At 53.9% G+C, this 11,885-nt stretch overlaps 1 protein-coding gene across 1 annotated transcript; it reads left to right on the forward strand.

Moving 5' to 3' along the window:
* The first annotated feature begins 6,243 nt into the window (after window positions 1-6,243).
* On the forward strand, window positions 6,244-11,054 carry SOX9 (SRY-box transcription factor 9). The gene is made up of 3 exons (XM_042916168.1): window positions 6,244-7,032; window positions 8,001-8,257; window positions 8,869-11,054. Exons 1-3 carry the CDS (start codon window positions 6,602-6,604, stop codon window positions 9,714-9,716), a joined length of 1,536 nt encoding a protein of 511 aa, XP_042772102.1. The 5' UTR covers window positions 6,244-6,601; the 3' UTR covers window positions 9,717-11,054.
* The last annotated feature ends 831 nt before the right edge of the window (window positions 11,055-11,885 follow it).

Genomic DNA, 11,885 nt, shown 5'->3' on the forward strand with positions numbered 1-11,885 from the left:
GAGAGAGTAGACCCTGGAGGCAGGGGTTGGGGTGGGTGAATGGCTGGGGACCCTGTCTGAGCCAAGACCACCCAGTGTGCCTTCTTGTCCCACCAGAGGTATCAACCCTAGCCAGACACCGCCTTTTCTCCCAGTGGCTGAGGGAAACATATCCTGCGGGATGTCTCCATTGCCCCCAAGAAAGTATTTAAGGGAAAGATGTCTAGTTTTAAGGCCCTCCGAGACTTTATCTTCTCTTTTAAAGAATGATAAATGCTCTGGTGATTGAATCTATGGTGACCTTATCCCTAATTTACAGCAATAACTGCTTATATGCCTCTGGTTTGCATGTGGATGTTAAGGCAGATGAGACTAAAAAGACAGCCTCCTGCCAATCAAAGCTGACAATTTTGTGAGCTTTAAGAGCACCCCAGAAGGAAGCCTTTTCTGTAGACAGCCCATACCTTGTCCGACCCGGCTCTCGTTGGGACTTTCCCTTGCATTTCAGCCAATCTGGAAATTGGGGTAGCAGCAGATTCCAGGGCTAGGACTCGCTGTGAAAGCAAACAGTCTGCCCTTTCCCATTAGATGTAAATACTCTGTGTCCTAAAGACAGTAACGGGGACACTGTGAGATTTTCTGGGTCTTAATGATTTAAAGGGAGCAGAGAGGAACAAACAAGCAAACAAACAAACAAACAAAAACTGTCCCTCACTTCTTTGCCTGGCCAAATTTCACTCTCATTTATCAAAGAAATTAGGGAGGAGAGTGTAACCGAGGAGGAAGAAAAGGCATTTAAGAGTCCACTGACACCTTTGACATCAGTGAAAGGGCCTTGGGAGAAAGATGTTAAAGAGAAAAGGGGAGAAAAGTGGGAAAAGGAAAAAAACAACAACCCCGCTTTCTCAAAAGTATTCTGATCTGCCTATTCAAAATTGAGACGGTGCTGGAGACACCCCTGGCTTCCCCTTCAAACAAAACCGGAATGGAACCGGGTAATAACGCTGTCTCTCCCGCACGCTTGCAGACAGGACGCGCACCAAGAAATTAATTTGAAATAAACAATGACTTGGCTGGAAGCCCAGCGGGTCCCCCCCACCACGTTCCCTGTGGCCCCCACTTTCCTAAGCTTCCCCCCCACCCCAACACCGGGGGGGGGCGGTTCTAAGGGGTTCAGGGTCCGACAACCCCCTGGCAGTTTTATGACGTCACAGATCCGAGAACACTCTACAGCCAGAGCCCCCCCCCCCCCCCCCCGCCGCGTGAGGACGTCACTGTCCTCCGGAAAACCCCAAAGTTGGGGGCTGACTTCACGGGCTCTGCCCTCGCGGTTCCCCGGGGGCAGAACTGGAGTTCCTGCCCGAAGTCAGGCAACCCGGCTGCGCGCTCACGTTTCTCCAAAGCCGAGCCCAGCTCGCAGCTGCAGGGCGCCCGGTTTGACCCAGTGAAGCTGTGGGTCCTGGCAAACCCGGAGATGTGCTCCGCGCACCCCTCCCCCCAGGGGGTCTTTTGGAGGGGGGCGGGTGAGATACAAAAGGCTTGCAAGAAAGGCGCAAGAGCATTCGTCTTTAATTCTGACAGCTACCTTCGTTCGGGATTGTATATTAAGAGCATTTCTCCTTTAACGTGGTTTGATGGACATATTTTCTCGGATTAATAAAGATCCGACATAATGACCCACCCGATAGGACGGCTTAGTGGGAGCAGCCGGCTCCAGTCCCTTCAGGCTGAGATGAAGTCCTTGCACCACCCAGCCTACCCCGGGAGACTCACACAAAACTGTCCTCTGAGATTCTCAGCTCTGTCTGTCCCCCCCTTGGCACAGAGCACCCTTAAACCAACAGGGGATGGGAGGGGATGGGGGGGTGACGGGGGAGGTACAGGTGGAAGGAACTGGGAGGAAGTCTTGGTGCTGAGGGCAGCCTCCTTGGCCTGTCGGAGTCGGCTGCAAAAGGAAGCACCGGGGTGTTGAGCGCTTTACTTTATTTGTATTTTTAGATCAACAAGGCAAAAGCACCTTCAGCTGCAAATGCCTTAAAGATTTTAAAAAGGAGAAGGAGGGAGGCTGGTCATAAAACTCGGCCTAAGGAAATTTCCAGGCCGTTCTAGGGATGCATTGAGGGAATCCAAAAGACGCAAGGCTCCCTTGTACACTGCCTTGAGACATATTTTCGGAAAAGTAAGGAGAACACACACACACACACACACACACACACACACCTTGGAAACACAACAGGCCCTTCGGAACTAGGACTTCCCCCTCCCATTCCCTCTTTTCCCTTCAGCTAGTAAGACGGTCCTGGAGGCGCTAGTCCAGTCCCCTGCTTTGGCTCTGGTCTGCAACCCCCGGGCGGGCGAGTCCCTCTGGGCTAAAGCCCCTGGGGCCTCACACCCGGGCCAGGTCACCGGGGAGCACTTTCCCGGTCCTCGCCTCCCTCACCCAGCACCTCCGTCCACTTCACTCCTCTTTCTGTTAGAAAACAGAAAAGGGAAGAAAACAAAACGCCCTTCTTGGCCTACAGTTTAAGGGGGGGGGGGGGGGGGGGTCTTCTACATGTCGGATAATCTCCCAAAGAAGGGCGCCTGTCTGGGGAGAATTCCACATGTAAGACTGTACAGTCACATACATCTACAAAACGGTCGCTGGGGGCTCTGGAGGCTTGTGACGGGTCATACACCCACTCGGGCAAAACGTCCAAAGGTCACATGCATTCGGCCCTCCATAGATATCTATTGCGCACCTACGAAGCTGTCTGGCACTTTCCTTTTCCCTCTGCTGTTGCTGTCCAGCCCGACGCCCGTCCTGAGACTGGGCTTACCCGCCGCCGCTCCTTTCCCCAGAGAACTGGCCTGAAGAGCGGCCGACAAAGGCGCTCCACGCCCGGGAATAGTACTAATTACCGAGGAGACGCTGGGGCCCAAGGGTCCCCCCCAGGGATTGGGGTCTTTAATCTCAAGGGAACCGCGCCCCAGGGAATTGGCAGAGAGAAGGGGTATCCCCTTCCCTGAGCACCTCTATAGAGAACCAGGGCCGAGATCTTTGGGAGACGCTTCTTCTGCTCGACCCAACCGAATTCTTCTGGGACATGCATCCTTGCTGAAAACGGATTGAGACACGCTCCCCACTTTTGCTACGACATTTTGGAGAGGGAGACTATGGTCCCTAATTCCCCAGGTAAAGGGAACCCCGTTCGCACCCACCGCGGCCACCCTCCTTCGGAGTAGGAAACCCCCACCCTGTGCAGGGTGTTCGCACCGCCCCACAGAGCCCGCGAAACTCGCCCTACGCCCGCATCTCCGGGCTCCGGGACTCGGCGCGCCCGTTTAGACGCGGAGGAAGGCTGGCGGCCCAGGCTAGGGAAATTGAGCCCGGCGCCGGCCCTGGTCGCCCACAGAGGGGAGGAGGGGTGACCCCAGACCTCGGTTTCCCGAGCTCCCCCTTGGGATCCGCTTGCACCTCCAAGACTCTGCTCCTGGCGGCAGACCTGACGGCGCTGGCTTCGAGTGGAGACCCGAATGCTCGCTGCGAGCTTGTGAAGTGCCCCCACCCCTCCTCCTTGCCTGCAGCTTTTCGTGACCTGCGCCCTTTCCCTTCCTTATCCCCACCAGAATGAGGAGCCCAGCGAGTTGGGCTCCTGGCAGAATGCTCTGGCTAAAACTGAGCCAACAGCCTCAGTTTCCAGATCTGCAACCTGAAGGCTGATAATGGGTTCCTTCCCCTCCAGCTGGCTCTGATGCGGGTCCTCTGCTCGGCAGACCGCGAGCGTCTTCTCGGGGCAGAGAGGAGACGTCAGAGGGGACCCGAGAAACTCACAAGAGAGCGAACTGGCGCCCTGAGTGGAGGTGGGGGGATCAGCACCTGAGCCCCTGCGGAAATGCAGGACCGCCCCACTGGCTAATCAGTGGTGTCCACGAGTCAGACTTGGCCTGGTCCTGGCACATGGAGCAGAGGGCGCCGTCTGGTAAGTGGGAGACGGGGGTCCTTCGGGGACCCGGTCTCCCGGGTTCTGTGCAGACCAGAAACGTCAGGCACTTAGAACACTCTTTGCTTGCTGGGTCCCCCATAGACACACACCTCCCACTTCCTGTAACTGGGCTGCCCAGAGGTGAATCCAAACGGGAGGAAATATCGAGTAGTAGGAATTTCTGCAAAGATAAATCTCAGCCGCAGAGCAGTCCTGATTGAGTGGAAGACACCACCCCCACCCCCCACCACCATCTAAATTTTCCTGCAGTTTCTGGGAGTTAGGCAGTTTCTGAGCTTTTGGCGCCCCCTCTGGATTCAGTTGAAAATTGCGCCATTTTTAAAGTCCACTGTTTATCCTAAGTTTTCGAGAAGATACAAGAATACAAAATGCTTGCATCAAACGAACAGAAAATGTACAAAACACTGTAAGTTTATGATTTAGAGTTCGGTTTTTTACATCCTCCTATTACGTAAGTGTATTAAATATATATTTATATGTGCACCTATTTATCTCGATAAATATTTAGAGAAATATTCCAAAATATCTTCAAGTCCCAGTCTTCGGTGCTTTTAAGCCAATAAACATGAGAACTACAATAAAATGCAACTAAATACAGATGCCTTGGTTAAAATATCTGCCCGAAGTTCTGGTCTCGGAGCGTCCTCCTGGGTCAGGTGTCTGTGAATCACTCAGTTATATGCACAAATGTCCCCTCCCCAAGACACAGAAATCAGTTGACAGTACGCGGGACTCTCTTCTCCAAAGAAAGGACGAAGTTGTTCTTGCACTTTCCCAGCGAATTCACGGGGCCATGAATACCGCGGCTATTGTACCCGGAGGTCTCTGAAACTGGTAAACAAACTATATAGGACACTACAGACATCCACTGTGAGTGAGTTACATTCGTTTAAAAAGTAAATAGTAGTTAACTGTAAGTGGTAACTTAACTACCCTCTGAAGAGCTCCGTTTCCTATAAGAAACGTCGACCTCTTCGGAAGAAAATGAGAGAAAACGAGATCTTTAAAAACCATTCTTCAAGGAAAACCATTCCTTTAAATCTTGCGATAGTGTCCGCAATGTGCAATTTAGAAGTCAGCAAGTCTCTGCTGTGATGCGGCTGATTCCCCGTGACAATAATTTAGTTCGAGGCGGATATTTGGGAGAGCCAGAAAGGGGGAAGTTTGAAATTAAGAGATTTCCACAGTTGTGCTGTTATTTGCGATTCTGAAGGCATGTAACCCGCAGGCATCTAGCACTTTCCCTGTCGTCCAGAACTGATACCCAACCAGGCACTAAAAGGCAATTGGTGCAAACACAAAGATTGTGCGCAAATCTCACTCGAGATACATCAGAGACACCCCCCACCCCCTCCCCCAGAACTCCTAGCAGTCTTCGAGTCGCAATAGGACCCGACTACCGTCTCTCGGCCAGGAGGTGAAAAGCAGAACGTTCAAAGCAGTTGCCTATCTCTGAGCAGTGTCGCGGGATGGGGGCTTGGGGGGGGGGGGGGGGTTGGGAGAAGGGCTTGTCACAGTTCAAGGTCGCTGTGGCGCGGGACGGCTCCCGCGGGCGCGGGGCTACCGCGTCGCCGCCACCGCCAGTCTCAGCTTTGGTTTTCATTGATTCCCCTTGCAAGAGCGCAGCAGAATCCCTACCAGCCGCAGCAGCCCCGGCGAAGCAGAGCATGTTAATCTATTTATATGGATTATTACAGAGGAACAGCGGGCGTTGAGTCACCAAAACATTTGCTTCAAAAGACCATTTCTAAGCACTTTTCGGAGGAGGCAGGCTCCAGGCGCACACACACTGGGCTACGCGTGAAGGAGGGACTGCTTTTTGATCGCTGCAAACTCTAGCTAAGTCTCCGGTGCCGCGCAGAAAGCAGCGAAAAGAAATGCTTGGGGGTGGAGGCAGATCCTGGTCTAGAAACACACACACACACACACACACACACACACACACACACACACACACAGAGGCACGCAAGATTCGTGCGGAGACGGCCCCAAACTTCTGACATTACGAGAGTACGGCAAACTTACACACTTGGACGTCCTGGGTCCCCCGCCCCCCCCCCCCACCAGCCAGACCAGAGGCAGCGCTCCCCTCCCCGCTCTTCCCCTCCCCTCTCGTCACCCAAGCCCAGTGCCACAATCCTCCTCCCCGCAAAATCGAATCCAATCAGCTGCCTGCCAACCCCTGAAATGCCGTGCTGTGATTGGCTGGCCGTCTCTAAGGTGAGGAGCAGTAGTTATTAAAGAGCCCCGGGGCTGGGAGTTGAGGAGCTGAGAGCGGAGCTTGAAACTCACTGGAAAGTTCAGTGGCGCCGCGACTTGCCAGTTTTCACTCCAGGAACTTTTCTTTGCAGGAGGAGAAGAGAAGGGGTGCAAGCGCCCCGCTTTTGCTCTCTTTCTTCCCCTCCTCCTTCTCCTCTCCAGTTCGCCTTCCCCCACTTGGAGCGGGCAGCTGCGGGCTGGCCACCGCGCGCCTTCCTAAGTGCTCGCCGCCGCAGCCGGGTGACGCGCCAGGCTCCCCGGGAGCCGCTCGCTCCGCGTCCGGGCAGCCGAGGGGAGAGGAGCCCGCGCCTCGAGCCCCCGAGCCGCCGCGGCTTCTCGCCTTTCCCGGCCACCCGCCCCCTGCCCCGGGCCCGCGTATGAATCTCCTGGACCCCTTCATGAAGATGACCGACGAGCAGGAGAAGGGCCTGTCCGGCGCCCCCAGCCCCACCATGTCCGAGGACTCGGCGGGCTCGCCCTGCCCTTCGGGCTCCGGCTCGGACACCGAGAACACGCGGCCCCAGGAGAACACGTTCTCCAAGGGCGAGCCGGACCTGAAGAAGGAGAGCGAGGAGGACAAGTTCCCCGTGTGCATCCGCGAGGCGGTCAGCCAGGTGCTCAAGGGCTACGACTGGACGCTGGTACCCATGCCAGTGCGCGTCAACGGCTCGAGCAAGAACAAGCCGCACGTCAAGCGGCCCATGAACGCCTTCATGGTGTGGGCGCAGGCGGCGCGCAGGAAGCTCGCCGACCAGTACCCGCACCTGCACAACGCCGAGCTCAGCAAGACGCTGGGCAAGCTCTGGAGGTAGGGCCGGCGCGGCGGGGTGGGCTCCGCGATGGCGGGGGGCGCTGGCCGCGACACCGTCTCCGTGCCCCGCCTCCCAGCAGGAGGGAGTTGCCGGTCCCGGAGCCGGCGTGGGGGGGGGGGAGCGCAGTGGGGGGGGGGGGGGGGGACGAAGTGTAACTTGGCTCGGAGTTTGACAAAGTTCTTGGATTGCTCTCGGGAAAGGAAGGGAGGCGGGGGGGGGGGGGGGCTGGGGGGAAGGGGACGGAGAGAGCCGGAGGGTGGGTGAGGACTTGTGGGAGACGCGGTGGGAGGGGGCTGCCAGCGCTATCTCCCGTCGCTGTGAAGTTCAATCCCAAGTGGGGGGTTGGGTGGGAAGTGAAGTTTGCCCCCCACTCGCTCCAACTGCGCTCTCCCGTGCAGCCTCACAACCGAGGAGATGGGATGGGGGGGGGGGGCGCAGACATCAAGGCTGGAGGAGACTCCAGGCAGGAACGGGGGGAGCGCTGCTGGAAATAGGTGGACGCAAGTGGGCGGGGGAGGGAGCAGGAAAGCTCCTTGCAGATTAAGTGTTTTTTTGGAAAGTTTTTAAAGATGTTGGGGGCGGGGGCCGGTAACCTACGGTGGCAAAGGCACTTAGAGCCGAGCAGCGGAGAGCTATTTTCATCTTCAGGGTTTCCAAAATAGAAGAGGAGAGAGGGCGGGGCCGGGAGTGACCGCTCAGGTCGGACTGAAAGAACCGAGATTTATTTTTCTGGGTTTTTTTTTTTTTTCTTCCTTCTTTTTAATTTTTTTTTTTTTTTTTTTTTTTTTTTTTAAGAAAAGTTATGAGCTGCAGCAGTGGCTGGAAAGCGGGGAGGAGGGAGGAAGGGGTTGTGCGCGAAGAAGCCGAGCGGTCGGGGTCGCCTCCCCCTCCCGCCGACCTGACAGCTCGGCCGGTTTCACAGAAGCCCCTCTGTTTCCCTCTGCGCCCCCTCCCCCGCCCCCAGACTGCTGAACGAGAGCGAGAAGCGGCCCTTCGTGGAGGAGGCGGAGCGGCTGCGCGTGCAGCACAAGAAGGACCACCCGGATTACAAGTACCAGCCGCGGCGGAGGAAGTCGGTGAAGAACGGCCAGGCGGAGGCCGAGGAGGCCACCGAGCAGACGCACATCTCCCCCAACGCCATCTTCAAGGCGCTGCAGGCCGACTCGCCGCACTCCTCCTCCGGCATGAGCGAGGTGCACTCCCCGGGCGGCGAGCACTCGGGTGAGTCCCCCCACAAGCCCCCGGCTACGCCTCCCGAGGCCGACGGGCACACCCCCGGGTCTCCACCTAGCAGACTCGCCCCGGGGACTTTGCGCTCCCCGGGGAGGGAAAAACTACCCCGAGCGCCTCAGCCTCCTCCCCTCCCTTTCCAGGGCCCCGCGAAGTCCCTACGCGCGCGCGCGCGCACACACACATACACACACACACACACACACACACACACACACACGCACACGGATGTAGAGCCATCCTAAGGGATTCATTTTTATGGCGAGGTAAAATGCCTTTGCAGCTTTTCAGGACTTCTCCCTTCTTCTCTGGCTCCGCCACCCCAAAAGCACACACAGGCTTCTTCCACAAGTAGCAGTTTGGCCTTCCCGACCCTCCGGGCCTCGGACCCTCCCTGATAAAAGGAGATTCCCGACTGTGTACCGGCAGGTTAATCATTTGGCGACTTATCTCCCGTGCTGCGCGCCTCCCGCGCGGTTGCGGGTCCTTAACGACACTTTTCGTTTGGAGGGAGGGTCCCAGGAGGGTTCCTAAGATTGAGGCCTTTGCGCTGCACGGCCCTGGTTGACTTTTCCGCGCTGCTTTTCTTTCCTTGCCCTCAGGGCAATCCCAGGGGCCCCCGACGCCACCCACCACCCCCAAAACCGACGTGCAGCCGGGCAAGGCTGACCTGAAGCGAGAGGGGCGCCCCCTGCCAGAGGGGGGCCGACAGCCCCCCATCGACTTCCGCGACGTGGACATCGGCGAGCTGAGCAGCGACGTCATCTCCAACATCGAGACCTTCGACGTCAACGAATTCGACCAGTACCTGCCGCCCAACGGCCACCCGGGGGTGCCGGCCACGCACGGCCAGGTCACCTACACGGGGAGCTACGGCATCAACAGCACGGCGGCGACCCCGACGGGCGCGGGCCACGTGTGGATGTCCAAGCAGCAGGCGCCGCCGCCGCCCCCTCCGCAGCAGCCCCCGCAGGCCCCGCAGGCCCCGCAGGCGCCCCCGCAGCCGCAGCCGGCGCCCCCGCAGCCGCAGCCGGCGCCCCCGCAGCCGCAGGCGGCGCACACGCTGACCACGCTGAGCAGCGAGCCGGGCCAGTCCCAGCGAACGCACATCAAGACCGAGCAGCTGAGCCCCAGCCACTACAGCGAGCAGCAGCAGCACTCGCCGCAGCAGATCGCCTACAGCCCCTTCAACCTCCCGCACTACAGCCCCTCCTACCCGCCCATCACCCGCTCGCAGTACGACTACACCGACCACCAGAACTCGGGCTCCTACTACAGCCACGCGGCGGGCCAGGGCTCCAGCCTCTACTCCACCTTCAGCTACATGAACCCGGCGCAGCGGCCCATGTACACGCCCATCGCCGACACGTCCGGGGTCCCCTCCATCCCGCAGACCCACAGCCCCCAGCACTGGGAACAGCCCGTCTACACACAGCTCACCAGACCTTGAGGAAACCTTGCACGGAGGGTGATGACGACCTTGACGATCAGAAGGAGAACCGAAGAAACAAATCACCAAGCAGAATTTCCTTGGGGACGTTTTCCCCCACCTCGTTCCGTAAAGACGTTTAAGCTAAAGGCAACTCAGACCCAGATTGCGAGACAGAAACCTTAGCCATCCAGACGCATTACCACCTTGTTGCAAATCGGGGGCCAGGCCGCTCTTGGCCGGATGGACCATTGGAAAACCCGTAAGAAACCGGACTCGAAGACCTTCTTCAGAGCAATCACGGAGGATAATGGAGAATCGTGTGATCAATTTATTTGCTCAGTCTCTCTGCCTGTTTGGACTTTGTAATTATTTTTTAGCAGTAATTAAAGAAAAAAGTCCTCTGTGAGGAATATTCTCTATTTTAAATATTTTTAGTATGTACTGTGTATGATTCATTACCATTTTGAGGGGATTTATACATATTTTTAGATAAAAGAAATTAAATGCTCTTATTTTCCCAACAGCTAAACTACTTAGTTGAACAGCGTGCCCTAGCTTTTCCTGCAACCAGAGTATTTTTGTACAGATTTGCTTTCTCTTACAAAAAAAAAAAAAAAAAAAAAAAAAAAAAAAAGTGTGCGTGTTGTTGTATTAACATAAAAAAAACACACAAATTTGTGTTATGCGATCAGTTTTTGGGGGTTAGCTTTGCTTAATTCCTCAGGCTTTCTGATTCAAGGAGGAGCTGCCTTAGAGAAATAAAGGCCTTATTTTGCAAATATGGAAGTAAACCATAGTTTAGAGAAGCATTTGGTAAGCTTTATCATATATATTTTTTTTTAAAAAAAAAAAAACAAGAGAAAATACCTTGAGCCTTAAAACCATGCTGCTGGAAAATACTCTTACTTTTTAGTGCGTTTGCTTGTTTGCTGCAATCTTGAGAGAGAAGTAGAAACCAAGCAAAGGAGCTGAAATCTGTTCTGGGAATGTTTCAGCAGCCAAGTGTCCCAGCGCACTGCCCCCTGGTTGCCTGCTCAAGCCCCATGTGGGGTACAGATGCTATGGCCTTTCTCTGACACTGTCACTGTGCCTCTCCGAACACCAGCAGTTGACCTTCAAGACATTCCACGTGCTAAAATTATTTATTCTGTAAGGAGAGGTTTTCATTAAAAAAAAAATCTTTCTCTTTAAAAAAAATTTTTTTTTTAATTTTACCTTCTTTAAAATAGGTTGTTGGAACCTTCCTCAAAGGGTATGGTCATCTGTTGTTAAATTATGTTCTTAACTGTAACCAGTTTTTTTTTTATTTATCTCTTTAATCTTTTTTTATTATTATTAAAAGCAAGTTTCTTTGGATTTCTTGTCCTAGATTTGTATAAATGCCTTTTTGTCTGTCCTTTTTTTTTTTTCCTTTGTGGTTTTGTTGAAAACAAACTGGAAACTTGTTTCTCTTTTTGTACAAATGAGAGGTTGCAAATGTAGTGGATCACTGAGTCATTTGCAATGTTTTCTGCCACAGATCTTTGGGCTGCCTAAATTGTGTGTGTGTGTGTGTGTGTGTGTGTGTGTGTGTGTGCGCGCGTGTGTGTGTGTGTGTGTGTGTGTGTGTGGTGACGCAAAACAATGCTGGCATGTGTCATGGATAGTCCCCTGCAAGTTCTCTTGGAGATAGGGAAGAAAGGCAGAGGGGACCAGCCCAACGAGACCTTAATTCTTAATTCCTTCTGTGGCTGGAGAGTTTGAGGATTGCTTTTTAAAAAAGACAGCAAACTTTTTTTTTTTAATTTAAAAAAAAAGATATATTAACAGTTTTAGAAGTCAGTAGAATAAAATCTTAAAGCACTCTTATAATATGGCATCTTTCAATTTTCTGTATAAAAGCAGATCTTTAAAAAAAAAACTATTTCTGTAACTTAAGAAACCTGGCATTTAAATCATATTTTGTCCTTAGGTAAGGTTTGGTTTGTGTTTGTGTTTTGTTTGTTTTGCTTGTTTCCTCCCCAAACCTTTGTTCTCTCTGTGAAACTCATCTTTCCTTTTTTCTTTTTTTTTTTTTGTATATTATTGTTTACAATAAATATACATTGCATTAAAAAGAAAGCGGCCCTGTGGACTTCATGCTCCCATTTAGGGATAATTTGAAGAACTGACGTAGAAAAGAGACGGTTACATACAGATCACTGTGAT

The sequence above is a fragment of the Panthera leo genome, chromosome E1 (assembly GCF_018350215.1).
Source record: "Panthera leo isolate Ple1 chromosome E1, P.leo_Ple1_pat1.1, whole genome shotgun sequence".
NCBI classification, from domain to species: domain Eukaryota; kingdom Metazoa; phylum Chordata; class Mammalia; order Carnivora; family Felidae; genus Panthera; species Panthera leo.